The 20,310-nt window shown below is 37.1% G+C and overlaps 1 protein-coding gene across 21 annotated transcripts in view; it reads right to left on the bottom strand.

Annotated features, from left to right (window-relative positions):
* Positions 1 to 64: 64 nt before the first annotated feature.
* CACNA1D (calcium voltage-gated channel subunit alpha1 D) overlaps positions 65 to 20,310 on the bottom strand; it is a 220,938-nt gene continuing 200,692 nt past the window's right edge. For 20 of the 21 annotated variants that reach the window (XM_065075301.1, XM_065075304.1, XM_065075286.1 and 17 more), the window contains 8 exons: positions 12,033 to 12,149; positions 10,150 to 10,517; positions 9,821 to 9,847; positions 8,738 to 8,887; positions 7,962 to 8,125; positions 4,432 to 4,553; positions 3,340 to 3,660; positions 65 to 2,274 (listed from right to left, as the gene is read on the bottom strand). In XM_065075301.1, coding sequence (XP_064931373.1) covers positions 1,981 to 2,274; positions 3,340 to 3,660; positions 4,432 to 4,553; positions 7,962 to 8,125; positions 8,738 to 8,887; positions 9,821 to 9,847; positions 10,150 to 10,517; positions 12,033 to 12,149 — 1,563 coding nt within the window. In that variant the 3' untranslated portion in view covers positions 65 to 1,980. The remainder of the gene's footprint in view (positions 2,275 to 3,339; positions 3,661 to 4,431; positions 4,554 to 7,961; positions 8,126 to 8,737; positions 8,888 to 9,820; positions 9,848 to 10,149; positions 10,518 to 12,032; positions 12,150 to 20,310) is intronic. The other variant, XM_065075293.1, reaches the window with a different exon arrangement.

Below are 20,310 nucleotides of genomic sequence, written 5' to 3'. Positions count from 1 at the left end.
GTGCAAACAGAATTTAACTTTTTGAGCTTTGTGGTGAAAAACTATTAGTAAAAGAAATCCCAAGTATAATAAAATTATTACACAGTTTTATTTTGAAGAACATTTTGGATTTTTTTTTTTTTTAATACAAAATGATGTAGGTCAAGAAATAATTTACAAACCTCTAAGTTCTTATCCTGGCATTTCAAATAAGAATGATTTCAGAGGAAGTCTGTAAGCTATTCATAGGAAACTGTCATTATGTACAAAATGTTTATTGACATGTTTTAAACATCACATTTGTAAAAATGTGAACTGGATTGCTATCAAGCATATGAACTACAGGTAAAACCTGATAAGATAACTTGTTACAACAAGTCATTGTTATCCAGTGCTAACAAAATAGACAGTAGCTTTCAGTATTTTTTTATTTCCCTCCAAGGTTGTATTAGCCTCAAAGTCATTTTAGGGTTTTACTGCATTGTGAACAATATCTAAGCCCTCTCTTGATTGCATAAAAATAAATCTTTGAAGTAGTACACATAGGACAAAAGAAAGGTAGAGGCAATAAAATTACATACTTCTTATATAATCAAGGTTTTTGGTTCTGTGAAGAATCATTTTATCATATTTCTTTCCTTTCCAAGCACAGTAAGTAGTACAGAAGTAAAACATTTTCATTCACCTGTGAAATAATTTCTGCCCGAGACGTTTCCTATTCAAAGTAGGGTATGTAGGTAATACACTATGTCAAAACTAATTGTCTCATGATCAGTGATATCCTGGCATGAACTTGCCAATTTCTAAAGTATTTTAATATTTATTTTTAGCATGGGATTAATACAAAAATAAAATTACAGCTTATTTGTCAATCAAAAAAAACCCCACACCTTTAAATCTTTTACCTTTCCAAGTATAAGACTGTAAATAGTCAACTGTGCATCCCTTATGCAGAGAGATTCATTTGACTCAATTATTAAAAAAAAAAATCTGTTCTGTTGCCAAGTTCAAACTTGACACTTTATCCCAAAAAAAGATTTACACTGAGAGGTGGCTCTAGTTAAATATTTATGCTATAGATCTATATATTCCAAGTAAAAATACTTATATCTAGAATTCTGTGGAGAGTTACAATAATTAGGGTCCATAAATATTGCTGCAGTTCAATTACGGTACAATAATTACAAAATATAGAACATCTCTTTACAAATACAAATCATTGTATATTACAATTCATTTACAATAATTTCTACTATATAACTTTTAGCAAACTATCTTATCTAGTTCTACTATAACCTGGTTGCAAGTGCATTAGTAAGAATGCAATTATTCCAGTATATTTTGCCCTTAATGTGATAGTCATAAAACAGACTATCTGAATGATATATTCCTATGTAAACTGGTGTTACATATGACAGATTATTCTTTATATAATTTCTTTTTCCAATGATCTCTAACAGGTAGAGCCTGACAAACTGTATTTTAGAAGAGCATTAAGAAAAGAAATCGGGAGGCAAGTTTGAAAACAATGTTAGAATGGATATGCAGCGGGTTGCTGATATGCTATTGAGTACTGAGGTAATGACATTGTTGGTTGTCATCACTCGTGTTGCTGTTTCCCACACAACTTTGTGCTGGACTTATACAGACATTTTCATTGACAAAATCCTGCTCTATCATGAAGGACAGCAGCACAAAGCTGAAAGACAGGCAAGATATTACACCTCAGAATCCCACTATAGCCCTCAAAAAACTGATTGTCACAATCTGCCTGTTTCAAAATAACCTTATTCCTACAGAAGAACCGAAGATTCTGTGGGAGGAGACTTGACGTACTGCAGCTCTGATCACATTTCAGCAACCTGGAGATAATCAATTTATTAGTTATGGCTTCCTTGAGGTGTGACATCACTTGTACAAAACTTCACTCCAGCTAGTGCCTAGCATCTTTAAACTATGAGGCACTTTTTCTGTTATTAAAATCATTTTCCTTGTTAAATACTATAAGCTCGTAATGCATATCATTTCATCAGCTAAATCTTCTTCATATCGTCCCATTTCTGGTTCTTCATCACTGTAGCCAGGACCAAAATCTTGAAGTTCATAATCTTGTCTGCTTAAAATGGGAAACATATCCCCATTGGTCCCATTGCTAATATTTCCATTGAGAAGATTACTTGCTGCACTTTCCATCTCGTCAATAGTCATGTCACAAGCATCAGCAATCTCGTGTTTCGTAGCTGAAACAAATTTAGGGTCCTTTGCATACCTTCCTAGGCCTTCAGATATAAGTACCTGGCAGATGGAGAGGAGAGAATGAGAGATACAGTAGAATTACAGAACAGACAAGACACAGAATCATAGAACATTTTGGTTGGGGGAGACCCTCAAAATCATCAAGTCCAACCATTCAACCATAGCAACACTTCTCATTTGTGGAAAACACTAGAAAGCCCATGGAATCACTACGGCAACCCACAGTAAAACTGCCCAGGCAAAGAACAATCAAATCAACAACCAAATGGCTCCAAAACACATTGTATCAGTTATGTGGTAACGTAACTGATAATGCAATACATCTGACTTTTCTCTTTAGAAATATGGCAGTAGTCTTTGATAAACGTCAATCATTAGGCTGATACACTAAAGACAACAGTTAATATAGTTAATGTATGGTACAATTAAAATAGTTGCCTGAAACACAGAATTCTAGATATGTTCTCAGTACTTTAGAGTACATGGAAGAAAGATGCTGAAGTCCCATTTGCAAATAAAATTTAATGAAGTATATTGTTTAGCTCAAAGCAATAGAAAAGAAGTGATGGAAGCAAGAGCAGTAACTATGATTCAGAAAAGCTACATATTCTTTATCTTCAAATACTTGTTAATATAACGGGGAATTCTTAACATTCTTTAGTACACCTACAAATCAACCCTTGTAGTTGCATTTAGTACATTGATTCATAGACCTCTTGTACTTTTATTCGGATTACTGTGAAAATGGTGATGTATTTCTATAGAAACAGGATGCATATGCATAATCTTTTCCCTATCAGCCATTGTGGAAGGACACTTTGTAACAAATCCTTATCTAGAAAACTTCAATTTAAGTTCAAAGCTCTTTGGAATCTCTCCTGTTCTCTGACACATTAATGCTCAGGTTTGGATTCCATAGAAATCCTTTACTGCATGACAACTATCAATAAATCCCCCTGTCTTTACCTAAAACCAGTTTTGAAACTGAAACTATTACATTTTCAGAGAGATAATGTGGACTGAATGGTATGGTTTTTAAAGCAAACAAAAAAACCTGAAGAGACAGACACTCTTGGCTACTTCAGAGGTTTCTGTAATACTTACCGCTTCTACCAAACTGTCTGCACTCCTCTGCTTGTCACTATGTTTATGCCTAAAGTCATTAGGCACAGTTAAATTGGCTGGTGTAAATGTTCGGTAGGAAATATCAGGGTCATCCGTGTACCACGAGCTCCTGTGCAAGGATGGCAGGCTACCATTCATATGCTCTGTAGATTCAGCCCTATCAACCTGGATTAGAGGTGTGTAATATGGGGTACGGTCCCTGTTGGGAGGGGTGGCAGGTGGGGTAGCCCAGGAACGCGTTGAACGACTTGGTGAATGTTTATGAGCTTTGCTGGAATCCAGACCTGCGACAGCCATAACCTGGTAAGGGGAAGAAATTTAGGAGTTAGTGATTTCAAATGCCTCAGCCGTACTAATTTCTCATTTCAGCAGTTAGTTCAAACCAATTGTTCAGGCAGCAGTTATGCAAAGTTAACATTTTCTGATGTATAACAGTCATGTAAAGGAGGAATAGGACTGAAATTGGCAAATTGACAGGATAAAATGTCATTTTTTCTATTATTTGATTCACAAAATCTTGGTATTAGATTAATAAATAAAAGTAATTGCTAGATAATATATTAAACAAGGAAAGCAAAGAGCAGAAACATTCTTTCTGTCCTGTAGGGACAGGCTAGGAAGCTGTCGGCATCTTCCAGTCATCCTGGATGGTGTCTGCAGGCAGTGGAAACTGCTGTCTTCTCAGGGCCACGTCAGGGCTGGGGACTGAGCTTCCACAGTGTGTGTTGTACCTGCAAATTCTCACAAATGGAGCTGAGTAACTGCATAGGCAAAGATTAACTGACAGCTGCCACATTATGCAGTCCCACTTGAAACTCCTTAAGGCATCCTGACTCATTGTGGACACTTAAAGAGTCATAGGGGCAAGCTACTCAATTTGCATGTTTTGTAGGTCTATGTTTGAGAAGCCTTGTGTCTAGCAACTACAAGCCTACACTGGGCCTAGAAGTTGTGCACAGCCAATCTACATAACACACTAGTACTGTTTCAAACAACAGTGAAAGGCAGAAGTACGATAGAGAACCTGGAAAGATGTAATTCATTATTAGTTAAATGAGATTTTGTGTTTACCTGCTGTTGCATTAAGTGAAGCGGTAAAGCAGTGCGATGGTGGAAATTAGGAGAAAGCGGTATGTCATCTTGACTGCTTTGTCGGCGGAGGCATTCAAAGTTAAAGGAAGATCGTCTATTTGCTACAGGGAAACCATAATTCATTAGGAAAATAAAAAACTTTTTCTCAAAGACTATTATATCCAGAATTCCAATGTGAGTCAACTATCACACAAATACATGTCCCCCAGTAAGAAATAAGTTGTGCTAACAGAAGCAAGCAGCTGGTTATAAAATAAAGAAGTAAATGCAGTCATAGATGAAAACCATACGAGCAGCCTAACACGACAGAATTAGAAGCAGCTGTTTCACAAAGCAAGCTTGTGTTACACAGCAGACTGGTTCAGACACTTAACTTTGGAGTTTTGCTGTAGACTGCTGCAAATAGTTACAAAAAGAGTTTGTTTCTTCCCCATGGTTTTAACCTCTTCATTCTAATGAACCAGACTTCCCAAAGGAAATACCGAATCCCCAGTTCCTTGGAAGCAACGTGCAATGTGAAAAACCATATTCAATTAAAAGTGGACTCATGTTGTCAATTCCTGATGTTTATTCTGTCATGACAATGATAAGCCATGGTCTCTACTGTTATTATTCATATAAATGCTAGAAAGGAAAAAATACAAATCTAAGCTGGATCAAGATGTTGGTGAAAGCCTGCAGAATGATGGGAAGCAGTGCATGTGTATCATTCCTCTGTCTTGGCTTCAGTGGGAAGAAAACCTGGACACTGAACAGCAGCTGGAATCCAGGTACGTCCTCACAGATAAGAGCACCATAGTGGAAAATTGGAAAGAGCCTGACTGTACAAAGCAATGACAGAAAGTTGTGCTCCATTGAAACTATTCTCAGTATCTTTTTTCCCAATGCAAAGAATGTTGTGAACCGAACTGAAGAGTTAAGTGCCATAGACTTAGGATTCCTCATAGTTTTCACCAGACAGTGCTGGATACTAACAATCAAGGTTCCTTACAGAGCCATTGGACTAAAGGAGGCAGTTCCAAGAGGTGATTCAGCCCACCTAATACAAACTTTGTGTCTCTTTCCATTGTCTCAATGGTAAATCTAAATATGGGAATGTAAGCCTTAGCTCCGGAACCTAACAAATGCTACATGTCCCAATAACAAAATGAATAAAAAGCAAACCAAAAACTCCCCTCATCTAAAACAAGACACTTCTTTGCATATGTGTCTCCCCAGGAAAAAATCCCAAATAACATCTTAATAATTTCTCAGTACACTTCTAGAAGTTGCTTAAATACTGTGGTGATGAGTTGGGTATAAAAACCTCCAGGGAGCTTGGCACAGAGCTCAATTTACTAACTACAGAACTACAGTACTCAGCCTAAGCACCGTATGCTATATTAACCTGGACTGAATCCTGATGCTTCAAAAACTGTTTGGTGCAGTATAATTCTTTTTTCTTTTTCTTTTTTTTTTTTTTTAATGTAAAACAACAAGGTTTTCTCCACAGGCCAAAGAGCCCATACACTAGTTACAGATAATAGACTTGAGCTTCTTTTAAAATCTGCTGAGTGTTCCTGAACATTAAATATATAAGTTCTGACTGTGCTCTTCTGACATTATATTGGTGTAAGTCAAAGGACTTCCTACATTAGCCTTACACAACTTACATCAGAACTCTTATCCTAGGGTGTATCAAATACCTCTTATCTAGCACATTTATCTAGTCTCTGGTACGTGAGAGAAAAAGTGTATGCTTCCTCTAAAGAAATGTCTGCTTAATACTGTCACAAAAACTTTATCAGAAAAGTTAAATGAATCCCAAAGGCTGCAATCAGAGGAGACCTTCAACCCTCCCCTCGCAACACTTGCACGGGAAGACTCCAGAGGATTTTTAGAAGACAGTTGCTCTCCTGCAACGTTTGGAATGGATATACAAAGCATCCATCTATTTCTTTGGCTGCCCTTTACTACGCCTTTCTGTAGTTTTAAACAGCCTGAAACTGTACTTCACACATTGCATAATGAGCCCATAACACTTTTATCTTAAACATAATTTTTAAATCTATACCTGCATTTCCTTTAGGGTGTTTGAGACAGGAAAGGACCAAACCCCATTTCCCTACCCGCAGGGTCCTTACAGTCTCACTTCCACAATGGACTGTGACTTTGGCTGCCAGTATCATCAGAATGAAAGACAACTCTGGTTTCACTAGAAAGCCAATCCATCTTGTAGCAGACAAAATGTGGAGACTCTTCTAGAAATGATCCTGCATTGTCATGTCCAGATGACACTGGTTACATGGCATCATCCAAAGACCCACACAACAGCCCAGGCTGCACTGACCACTCCATGTGTCACAGTACTTTAGGGACACCATGGGACTGCATGGAGCTGAGTTTTGTTTCTTGTGCATCAATCCAGTGTCTTTATTTTAGCCCTAGAAAAAGGTTTATTTTACACCTCACAACCCCAAGTGCTTCCTCTCTGTGAAGAGTCAGAGGCCAAAGACCAAAATCCAAGAGCTTTGAGTCTGTGCCTGCTTTCACTAGAGGATTAGCACTGCTAATCTCTCAGTGTGGCCTGGAACATACTAAAACAAAACTACAAGATAAGAAGCGTTAGAGCTTTTAGAAATGCAGATAAAGCAATATTGTGCTTGTGATAAGGGGAAACCAAGGCAAAGATCTAATGAGGAGAATAAATGAAAACTGAAGAAACAGGTAAATAAAAAGTTGACAACACTAATGGAAACATTTTCTCCCTCAGAAGAAACACGGAATATTAAGCATTATTCTTGAGATGGCAGAATAAAGTACCAATATGGGTCTGAAATAAGATGCTGAGCCCAGGATAACACTTTCATTTTTCACAGGGACTTGAGAAACTCATGTTAAAAAGCTAAAGCACTTCAAAAGTAAGGAAAAAACCCCAAACCAAAGCACCACTAAGCTCACTCTTGGCTCTCTTTTTTCCTGAAAATTATCCTACTTCAGTCTGTAGTGTTCAATAAAACAGTTGGAGGTGAAGATGCAAATGGAACTGATCACAATGTCGTTCAGCAGCATGAGTGACAAGAGACAGGGGCAGCGCCAGCAGCTGGGTCCCTGCAGAGACCAGGGCAGCGACTCTCGCAGCACTGCACAGCTGGGCTGGGAATGACGGGCACATGGACTGGAACTCCTGAGCAAAGTTGCAAAGCAACTCACTGCTGCATTCCACCTTGCTCTTTCTTCGTTCATCAGATGAAGTTAAAATTGGCAGTTAAATTTGTTATTTTTATATTATTAGATGAGTGAAGCAAGAGATATTAGAAAGGCTGACCTGTAAACTCAGATCCATACATTCTCTGAGCAGTCTCTCAGAATGGACAGATATTTCTGCCATACACAATAATCCACTACCAACATTAATCAATAAATATGTTCAAAATCCAACCTAATAAGAAGCCTTTTTAAACTGGAATGTATCTGAACACATTTCAATAATTCTGGATTCGCAAACAAATTGTTCTTAATGTACTCACGTGTTGGTGTTGGAGGTAGCAGCCGTCTCCTAGGAGATCTTTTTGTATCATAACACATCTGTGAATCATCTTCCTCAAAAAAACCATGTGGGTGATGGTAACCTTTCGGTCTTTCAAAATCTGAGTCATGGCAGTGGTATCTACAGTGGTAATCATATACATGCCTGCATTCGAGATACAATAAAGAAAGCATTTCCATGAGTTTCTGTAAACTGATCTATTAGATTTCTTCTGGCAGATTTTCAAATCTACTCTTTCTCTAGCAAGATACCCAAACATTACATCCAGTTTCTCTATGCAAACTGATTTTGAGATAGCAAGCATACATATATACATAGTTACATAGCAAGTTCTCTGGTAAAATTTGTATCAAATTATATTTTTCATGAAGTTATTCTTACCAGTATGGGCTAACATGTAGGCCCCCTAAAAATCTAAAAATTTCTCTATCTGATCTTGATCCTTCTTTCACTGTACTTGAAATTTTATTTATAAATGAAATTCTTTTTTGTTTATACATTTTCCAGTTTATACTCAGTTCAAAGGAACTTTGTGCTTTCCCCTTAATTTGGTACAGAAGTTTTGCTGAAGTCAGCACCTGATGCCAAATACAAAAGCTCTTTGGTACACACACTATTCCTATTCACCATTTCACTTGCCAGCAGTTGCGGAGCATTAACTCCCTTCATTTTCAGTATAAGTGTGCTTAGTATAGCCTTTACAGATATGTACCTAATTTATTGAAAGATTTTTCCCAGTTTAGCAAACATCCTTACCTGCTTCCTGACAACATACTGTCTTCCTCATAATATTCTTCTCCACTAAAATATTCCTGTTCTCCCAAATAATGATCATCATTGCAATAGTCTTGAACCTCACGTTCTTCACGGCAAATAGTAGGTCGACGCACATCACCAGAGTCAGATCTGTAAGTAGCAAACACTTATATTTTTTAATATTTTATTTTTATAAATCGTATATTTTATACACAGTTCTTTTAATGTGCTTCCAAGGAAAGAAAAAAATAAGACAAGCATAAACAGCTCTTCTGTTGTCTGAATATGGTGTAATAGTAAATTGCGTAGAACTGCAGTTCAGAACATGACTATACTACCTGTTTCTTAAAGATGACCTCCCTTTATTTCCTTATGCTACAAATAGGAAAACGATTAATATGGAGAAGCTCAATAAGGTCAAATACATTTAAGACACTTTTACAAAATATTAACTCAGAGTAGTTTGAAGAAACACAGCTTCTCTCAAATGTCTGAAGTTTGCCAAATAGCCAAAATATGAAGGAGCACTCATTGAGGTATTCCTAGAAAAATTTGAAACAGGTATGCAAATCTAGATACTAAGAACTACCACTGAATAGACATTTAGCAATGCACTTCAAATACCACAATATATCCTATTTTCAAAAGTTGTCTCAGAAAATACTCAGACAGAAGACCATGAAAAATTTTGGGTCCCCTATAAGTGAAACTGTACATATTAATATTTGTCAAATCTAAACTGAGTGTTTTTTCCAGTCTTTGCAAGCCAATTTTAAACTAGGGCTACCATCAGGTATGTATGATCCTTTGTCTGTTGGAAACTGCACGAGCCTGCCTGGACTTTTAAAAGGGCTTAAATAATTTTGGAATTTACAGAAGTTTATCCTTTTATAAAAGACAGTGGGAAAATCTGACTTAGAAACCATCACTTAGGTTATTAAGCATATGCATTGTCATACAGTTACTTTTGAAAATTGTACCGTACAACAAAGGAAAGGGAGAAAAAGGAAAAGGAGAAAAAAACGCAAACAAACCCAAAACACTATTTTGTCCTTTTCAGTTACATCAACAATATCAACTCACCTAATATATGTTTCATAGTAGCGGGTTCTACCAGGTAAGACATGAAAATAAGGAGAAAGGTATTTTAAAATCAGGTAGTTTAGAGAAATTCATTGGTGATTACAATGTCTGTGCTATGACTAGTAATTGCACTTTAAAGAAAACTACTACTTTCAAATCTTATCATAGTTATTTACATTTCCCATACATCAGAGCTATATTTTAAGTACGTTTCATACATCAGAAATGAAGCTAAATATACGAATCAGTTTCATGTAGCATAAGCTTTCTCATAGCGCATTTGTAATACATAAATTTATTTAAAAACAAATACATATTTGTAAGTTTACCTCCTACTACTTGGCCTTCTACGCTTCTCACGATCCGTTCTGGAGTAAGAATGGTAACCGTTTTCAGATCTATGCTCACGATTTCCAAAATTCGTGTGTTTTCCATGAACAACTTTGGACACGTTGGCATTATTGAGATTGGCATTTGTGGAGTTTGGAACATGCTTTCCTACCGAGTTGTGATTATGGTGATTGTGGTATACAGAATTTCCTGCCTGAGGATACTTATTTTTCTCAGTATCACTTGCAGATGGAACTGAAGGCCGTTGAACATGTAAGGGACGGTGTGTGGTGTTGATCTGTTGAAATGAATCTCGTCTGTCACGGCTAATATGGTTAATGTGGTTGCCAAAGAGGGCACCGTTCCTCTGTTTTAAGGGAAGAGAAAAAAACTTACATCAGATACCTTAACAGAACCTATTTTGACAGTGATAACTTAATTTTCTCTCCTACATGCAATCCAAAGTAGCAATTCAAATAATCTGTGATTGTTCTAACTTTACAATGCTTCAGATGGGATCTCCTGAAGCAATAGAGATGTGATTGTGACAGTGACAATATTTGTATTTCAGAGACAAATCAATATTATGCTGTGATCATTATTCTTCTTCCATACAACTGAATGTGACATCCAGCTTTCTCCATATTTTATTATGGACGAGAAACTTAGATCCCCATACATGAACATGCACCAACTTCCTCAGAAAGGAATGTGTCTGCTTGATCATTGGGAACCCTTTAGTGGAATTCTCTCCTATTCTCCCAGAGCATCGGTTTGCAACAGGTGTCACTCAGAGAGGATGGAGTGCCATGCAACAGCTCGCAAGCATGTCTCAGGTAGGTAACGTTAACCTTCAGTGCTCCCATTCTTCCTTCTTGCAGAGGTACAAGAAAGAGTAGTAAGTCTTTACCAGCCCTGAAGAGTGTAATGGATGGTGAAAGAGAGAATGAAGTGCCAGGTTATGACTATGACATGCAGCTGTCTTTTACACCTGACCCAGGTCATGTAGCCTCCCTGTCTAGGCAGGCGTGGGCCTTGGATGACAGCAGTCTGTCCTGAAGCTCAGTCTAGGGAAGACAGGAGGTAATGATGGTTGGCAGAGAAATGCATCTACTGATGGCTGCTGCAGCACTGTCACCAGTGCCACATCCTCTATTTTTGCAAAGGACAATAGCAAGCTATGGGGCTTCTGACATAATTACGGCAGAAGCATGCTTTTACATTTGCTGTTTCTGAAATGCTTGTGAAAAATTACATTTTCTTGCTGGCTGACAAATGGTTTGCAGATCACTCCTGATTATAATACCACCTTTACATGTTCACCATTAGACTGAATAGCTCTAGTGTAAAAGAAAAACACTAAACTGTTTTTTTCTCTGGTTCTTATTGATATGCCTTACAGGAAACTGGAAATGGCATTTATATTTAGCTGACTTCTGTGCAATTCCAGGCATTCTTTTTAAAATACGCATCTCTGCGTCTGTTGTGCTTTGGCTGCAGAGAATCACATTCTCTTCTTCCTATCTACCACTGTAGGAGTTAAGACTCTTCTAGTTTAACCTTGCCATTATCAAAATTTGAGACGGGAAGGTTCACACTTTTTCTTAGGATTTGCTTAAGAAAAAAATAAGAATTACTGAGAAAGAATTAGGGGCAGGAGAATCACATTGCAGGAACTGCTTCCTAAATTTATGAAGAGATGCAAGTGTCTCAGTAATACCATTTTTTTATAGATACATATAAAATAGACCTATTTATAAAATATTTATATTGCTCTGGCTTGAGGGGATTTATTATTATTCTTCCATATTCAGGGATAAGTTCATTTTTAAATCTCATATTATATAATAAAACAATTCACATAGCTGTGTTCTGACATTACTTTATAAACATCTTCCTCCTCCTCTGGATTGTTTTCCTCTGGTTCATCATCTTGCAAGTCACAGGATATAGCTCGGCGTATTTCAGGGCCAATATCATGCAGTGTCCTTAGTCCTGCCTAAATCAATGACAATATCAAAATACATTAGGAATGCAAATTCTTTTTGGTTCGTTAATTACAGGTGTGTAAATTTATTTTAAAGGACAGTTAACAAATTTTTGTATCCTGACACCCATGGAGGATGCATCCTACTATGCATTTTTTAGTTGTTATTAATAAAAGACTTATATTCCAGTACAAGCCTCCTGAGGTGATCGTGTCTGTATTATGACAGTGTAGATTGATACTGACGGTGGAACCTTATGGAAATAAAATTAATCTTATAATAAAGTATAAGTAATCAGCAAGAATTATAATAAAATGCATTTCAATGAGATATGTATTTAATGTTCAAAACATGTTTGCAGCCTGTGTCCACAAAGGAAACACAAGGAGATCTTTGCTATAGCAACAGCAGTTTTAGCAGAGCTCAGATGGAAAAGAAAGCAGTGAAATAATTCCAGCTCATCTGCACTGCACTGTGATATGCTGATATTTGATTTAAAGCTTTAGTTTAGGACCAAAAACCATCTAGCTACAGGAGCATAGACCTCAGCGTATATCAGTTCATATTTCTCTCAAGCCTGCTTCCGCAAGCTTGTAGGAAAAGGGATAATGCTGAAACTGCCAAGGACAGACCTGCACATCAGAGAGGAATCAGAGATCATACTCAGGGCCAAGAATTCCATGCTTTTGTATAGGCCTTACTTCAAAAAAGAGATTTTTTTCCTGTTTTAACTGTCTGTCATGGTCTGAAGCAAAAAACACAATTGTGGTCTTGCCAACTCTTTTTAAAATCTTCTCAGGTTCAGAAGAAATCGAAGATTTGTTTCTTTAGCCCTTTACTAAGACTACACTCACACTACTCATAAGCATGCACAGCACTTGGCTCAATCCTTGACTATGGTCTAAAAGCCTGATTTATTATTTTTCTGCATTTTTTGATGCAGATGAGGGTGTCCCAGCCCATCAGAGCTGTAAATCCATGTCTTGACACTGTGTGTTTCTCACCCTGGGGTGGCATGAACTTTGTGTGTTGCACACCTCCAGAAGAAGCTGAAGGACCTTGGAGGGCACCAAACATGGCTTGGTCCCACTCATGCTGCCTATCACACACATCTCCTGGAGTACACCACAGCATCGCAGTTGGGTTTCAGCTCAAAACGGAAACAGTTGATTTGCTGGGGAGCAAAATGGCATTTATACAGTGTGGGAAATCAGAACCTAGAAAGAGATGAAATGAAAAGCTTTGTATCTAATGGGGTAGATTTATACTAGGCTCCTTTTCAGGTTTCACTCATACCACTATTTGACTTCCTGAAAATGGTGCCTGACTAATCATATTAGCTACATGTATTTGGCAATTATATTTTCTTCCTCAGGGATGAACTTTGAGAGTTATGCTATAATTGAACAAGGCTCTAAAAATCTTTTACTTGTGAGTTAATATACAATATACATTTCATGAATACGTTGTGCTTTCTCCCACTTCTTATGCTAATTGCCTAGTCAAGACTTTAGCAAGCTTGCTAAAGTCATCATTTTGTAAGGTGCTAATAGGAAGTAAAATTTACCCTTTAAGGTACAGATTTTGAGAAGACCAAAGGCTTCTATTTATTTAGCAGAGACAGAGGCAGTAGTTTTTTAGCAGAGGGTTACTATTCTATTTTGGTTCTTTAGTCATCAGTCAGAATAGCCACTTGCATTTCACACTCACTACCTGCTTATTTAATTGCAAAGAAAACGAAAAAGAAAAAACCCCAAAGCTACGCTGACACTTTAACATAAAAATAAACTGAGGTCAATATGAACAGAATACAATGCAAGAACAAGTAAAAGAAGAAAACAGGCATGCAGAAAAATAGCTGAATAGACCTACGCTATAGCAGTGAACATAAGAGACATAGTAGTCAAGCCGCGCTTCCCCAGTGTCGTGCATCTTCTCAGAGCCCGTCTCCTAACGCCAAAGCCGAGTGCTGCTCTACAACTGCACAAAAGCCCCGTGCTCTGTCAAACCCAGACTCCCTTCAAGCTGAGCCCTTCGTGAACACTCTCAGGCAGCAGTATTATAAATTATAAGCCTGGCAAAAACTACTGTCTGCCAAATTGTGACAAAGTCCCACAAATACATGCCTAAAAGCTGAGAAAAGCCACATGTTTGGCAGCGGCATATTCAATAGTAATTTCATTTTTATGACATTTCCAACTGACTTCTGGTTTACTTCTTTGTGAATTACTCCTCCTTTACCCAAGAGAAAGCAGGCAGCTTTTATAATCTCATCTCTCTTCGGTAATACTAATTTTCGTGTAACAGACCTCTTGCAATGACACACTCAACAGCAGAAGACTACAACTTGGATCATCATATGTAAAAGTATATGTTAGTTAAACTAAACGGATCAGCTTTATTCACTCACACCCAGTACAGAAATCACAGGTTCCAGAAACAACATTTGCCTGCAGAATTAAAATATTCCTCAGTTTATTTGCTCTAACAGAACTACCTACAACAATTGTATGAACTCAAACAATAAAATGACTGCTCCCGTGTACTGCTTCATTTTACCTGGTGTAATCTAGAAGTATTAAAGAACTATTTTTATGACACAAGAGCACTCCAGAGTGAGACAAGTTCTCAGGCTGAGCTCTTACTGATCAATCCTTCATTAGATCAGTCAGCTATCACTGGGGTGTGGCTGATGTAAAAACACAGGAATTGGTACTTATATGTCAGTAGTGAAATCCCTCCACTGAACCACATTCAATGTCTTCTCTGAAGGTCGCAGAGGTAGCATGGACTGACAAAACATTCCACTTTACCTTCAAGTACTTCCAAACCAAACCAAGTATCTCTTAAATAAAAGAACACACACAAAAATCAAACCAATCATCTCCACTTCTGTCCATTAGTCTACAGGGAAGATGGTTTTCCTTCTTTTCCCTACATAAGGTTGCCCATTGTCATCCACCCAGCAAGAACACTAGAGACATCATAATGCACAAGAGGGCATTGACCTCCATTTGTGAAGGCCGAAAAACTACTACATTCAAATATGAGATTATTTTGTCTCTCAGAAAAAAAAACATGACATTTCATAAGAGAGCCTTGATAGTGATATGTCTCCATTTGCCAGAGGTGTGCTTGTTTCTTTTCACTACAACTGCTGAAGTTCTTAAGAGGCAATTATTTCCCTAAGTATTAATATAACTTTAAAAGACCTTCTGTTGTTATAAGATATAATGATTCAAGACTAGCCACATTCCTGAAGCATCATGCTATAATGACTTTAAAAACAAAACAAAAAACCAGTCAAATCTGAGTGTTATACAAAACTATTTTCTCCCAGTTTTAAGCATGGCTTCTCAGAGCTGCAAAGGAGAGGAAGTCACAGCTAAATCCTCTTTACTTTCCTCAAACAGAACAAGTAGACACTGAAGACTGATGAAAGAACTTTAATAACATTTCCTTCGGTTGGTAAAGATTACCGTGAGGGTCATGCTCTTTCTAGTTTCTCTTTCATGCTACTTTTTTTATGGCAGATTCTTAGTTCCTGAAGATTTTCACATGGCCATAGAATTCTCACCTTTCCTTATAGGAAGCTTCAAGACTATATTAGGCCACCTCATCAGAAAAAAACACTTCTAAAATTTTTCCCTAAGTAAGTTGAAATGTGAATAATAAATTTTGATTTATTTCCTATTTTTTATGGACCAAAATACAAGTCACACAATTTTAAGAAACACGGGGCCAGTTCTGCCATCATATATCCATCTCAGCTCACCAGACTGAAAACCTGTCTGGTTCACAAGGCTGTTAAATCAGTCAGGTGGATCACATGCCTAAGAAAATGTGTTTAATAATCCCAGTATATTGTAGAACAAAAATTGTTCAGTTCTATTCATCTCTAACTATCTGATAGAGAGTAGTATTATTATCTGTATACAAATGTCTTTGCATAATGTGACTGTAACTGAAAAAAATAATTTTTTTCTCTCGCATAGGTGTTACTGTTTATGTCCATTTACCCTGTACCTTTTAGCATATTTTGTTTTCATCAAAGACAACTGAAGACGAAAAGGTCTAGTGAACAAATAAAACATGCAAGAGATATTTGGGCACCTGTTATATAGGTATAACATTGATCAAAACTGCATCACTGAATTATTCATGCTGTTCAGCAAGAGAACATCTGTTGTTTCTACTCAGGTTTTTCTGTTTTGTTGTTTTTTTCCTTGGAAGTAGAGGAAGAAAAGAGATTAATGTTAATATGTTTGATTGCCTCTAATTCTGTCCTTGAGATTTCACTAGAAGTTTGCGAAATAAATTATTTCTTATTCAGATACTTTCTTTCCAAAATCTAATTTTTGATGCTTTCCTTGCTTAATTTTTTCCTTGTAGGCATGAGAAAGATGAGACGTGTCAGTCTAATGGTTAGTTACCAAACCAGTGACACACTGTGCACTGAACAACATAATTACATAATAAACCCAAGTATGTCTTTAAATAGGCTTTCCTGTAAATGCACAAGATGACTTCAAATTAACATGATAATTCTGTGCAGCTGTGCTTTATGAGGCATAATGGCACCTGCAGTGTTTTCAAGATGGCACAAGGCACTAATACACCAGTGCTGTGTCCTAAATAGCATCTCAAGAGACAATTAATGATGCCCCTGTCTCTGAGACAGCACTGAGATGACACACGTGGGCTTTTAAATGCTGAAATAATAGAGCTGCAGGAGTCCCTCAGTGAGAAAAAATATCATATGACTAATAACTGTATTTCTGAATTGGTCATTTAGAGAAGCTTAAAGATGCTTGAAAAGCACCTCATGCCAAAATATCAAACATTTTAAAGTTAAACATGAAAACATTGAACAGTTAAACATTTTAAAAAGACTATTTTTAACAAATGCCAAATAGATTTTAAATTAATTTTCCACATCTATAGTATGCAAAAAACAGTAACACCATTTCAGATGTACGTCTTATATTAAGAACTTTGTGTATAATGTAAGACTCCAGAGTCATGACTTCTGGAAAAACATTTAAATGCTTATAAATACTGGAACTACAAAAATATAATTTTCCCTATATCTAAACTTGGCCCACATCCATTTTGAGGTATGGCGCAACCTACATATAGCTGCAGTTTAAGCTTAGTTTCAGAAGTGCAAGCGCAATACCCTTATTTAAATAATAATAATCACTATCACATACACTATTTCTAATAATGTAAAATAAAGTATGTTCTCTCTTTTGAGGCATACTATAGTGATACCAGGAAATGGCAGAGGCACTTGTAAGTTTTGTTTCACAGATTTTAGAAGAATGATGGATATTTAAGTATATTGCTTTATAAACTCACTAGATCTGAAATAAAGCATAAATACAGAGTCTAAATACTTAGGTGTTCAGAGCTGCAGAATCCTGAAAGCCTGTGACTCTGAAAATGTTCACATAAACCATTACATTTGTATATAATTAACATGTTTTTTACTACCTGCTTATTTAATTGCAAAGAAAACGAAAAAGAAAAAACCCCAAAGCTACGCTGACACTTTAACATAAAAATAAACTGAGGTCAATATGAACAGAATACAATGCAAGAACAAGTAAAAGAAGAAAACAGGCATGCAGAAAAATAGCTGAATAGACCTACGCTATAGCAGTGAACATAAGAGACATAGTAGTCAAGCTGCGCTTCCCTAGTGTCGTGCATCTTCTCAGAGCCCGTCTCCTAACGCCGAAGCCGAGTGCTGCTCTACAGCTGCACAAAAGCCCCGTGCTCTGTCAAACCCAGACTCCCTTCAAGCTGAGACCTTCGTGAACACAACATGAACACGGAAGCACAATTAAATTGAACCTGAGCAACATATTAACCCCTCAGCTGTTGCTCATCAGAGGGTTTGGTTTTTTCTGTTTTCTTCGCTTACTGCAAAGTTGATATGACTTACAAAATTTGCAGAGCAAAAAAAAGCATAATTAGTTTAATCTGAAACATGTTCCCAAAATCAAGTTCAGCTTAATAGATCAGTGCTTTTTTGTACTTGTGATGTGACAGGAAATATCTTTTAACTTTTATTTCTATGTATTAACAAAGAAGGTTACATGTAATTAAACGTGAAATATAGATGCAAATGTTTCCTAGTTTACAATAATTATTTTCCCTATGAAAAACCATGTAGAATTAATCGATTCACTCTAAGTACTAGAGAAAAGTAATTAAACTTGTTCATGCTTCACTTAACATTTCTTTTACTAGCAATGTGACTACTGTTTGGCTCAATACAAATTTCCATCAGTATAGAAAGACACCTTTTAAACTACTGCTACAAATATAGTTTTGTTCTGATTTTACTCAGAAAATATATTTGTTCCCACTGCTGAAGTATCAGTCAGCAGCATATGAAAGGCATTGTGAGCCCTAAGGAATTTTTTTTCTCATGTCCTAGGGGCATATATGACACCACAAAACTGACAGTAACAGCTAACACGAACTAGTCAGCTACCAGTTCAGAATCACTTGCTTTGCTTCTCTGCGTAAGATGTGAAAAACATGTGTCTACAGAAGACAGAAGGTTCTAATTCCAAGGAAAATTGTTATTTCATTTCTGAAGATGTTTGTGGTGACAACATGCAAGTTTAGACAAACTGCTGTTGGTTATAATTTGAAGTGTCCTTTTGCAAGTGAGGAGGAATTTGAAACTCCACAGCAAAAAGACTTTACTGAATAGCCTGGGCAGATAATCTCCAAAGACTCACTTCACTTTCTGTAGCGCTCCTCTTCTCTGAATACACGTACTCAAACAGCAGCCCGGGTTAGGCTAACAGCAAACACTGCATCCTGGAGAAAAAACTGAGCTATACAGAATAAAAATCACCCTGAATGCAACTACTGTGGAGTAAGAAGGGGAATTCCTGCCTGCTGCATCCTCTGGCACTCACAAAGCAAACTCAGTTTTGCAGGGAGCTCAGTTCTCATGTCCTAACACGGCCCAAACTTTATTGTTTCTTCTCCCTCCCCAACATTTCTCAAACCCAGTGTCAGAAGCAGCTGTTTTCTTTATTCCAGTTGGGTCAAGGTTCTGGCCTCAAAGTGGCAAGGGGGCTGCCAGAGACATCCTCCTGACACAGTACCCAAGTTTTGGTCTCATGCAACCAAATAAAATGCAGGCAAAGGATGAGATTTTCAGTCTCATGTGTTAAAATTCCTGAACTCATAATGATGGAAAAAAAAAGTATTCTGGGCTTATCCTACTGTTAATTCAGAAGCTGCTGATTTTATGGCTTCTGCACTGTCCCCTGAGATGCAGACACAGCCACTCCTCCCACTGCAGCGCCTGGAACAGTCTGATCAAATGCTGGACACGGCTGAATAAAATCACTCACAGAAGTAAATGTCTGCCCACCCACTACTATCAGTTTTCCTTTTCTTTCTCTAGTTTAGCTTGGTACACTACCATTACACTGTGAAAGAGCCACCTGCACAGTGAAAGAGGCATTTCTAAGAGATAGTTTATCAAATTAAGGGCCAAGTATCACTGCCCTGGGAGAAAGTCTTTTTAAAGCTCTAAGTCTTCCAATTAGAAAATTCAGTATCAATTTCAAATGTATTCAGTCTTGTTAAATACTTGCCACTGATCAAAATCAATTATAACATCCTCTTACTTAACAGTTTCAAAAGGACAAAGGCAGCAGTTTCAAGAGCACTCCGTGAAAAATGCAGCTCATTTCAAAGCAAAAGCAGAAGCAAATGCAACTTCTTTACAAAACAGCTTTGATGCTGTTGGCAGAAAGGCAGGGTAACTCCCCAGGACCTATAAAACTCTAAGAACCTTGAAGGGGAAAAAAACACACCTTATTTTCTCTTTTTTTTTTTACTTGATGTTTTGCATCGCTTGACACGTTTGACATCAGAACAGCAGCAGCTAAGAGGATTCCCTTAGTGTAGCTCCCTGTTTCTGCACATCTTTATCACCAATGTCATATACATAGATATCATCAGGGTTAGGTAGTTAATGCACACTGCAAGTGGTAATTATTTTTGTTTTGTTTTATAGAGCAATAGAGTAAAGGAAGAACCTAAAACAACAGGTCAATTTTTTCAAACATTACCTGAAATTAAATTGGACAGTGTTAGCATTGTAACTTTAACTAGAAGTAATTAAGGATGCAA

This window comes from Columba livia, chromosome 10 (genome assembly GCF_036013475.1).
Source record: "Columba livia isolate bColLiv1 breed racing homer chromosome 10, bColLiv1.pat.W.v2, whole genome shotgun sequence".
Taxonomy (NCBI): domain Eukaryota; kingdom Metazoa; phylum Chordata; class Aves; order Columbiformes; family Columbidae; genus Columba; species Columba livia.
Note: the sequence above shows the minus strand (reverse complement) of the source record. Positions and strands in the feature narration are given on the sequence as shown.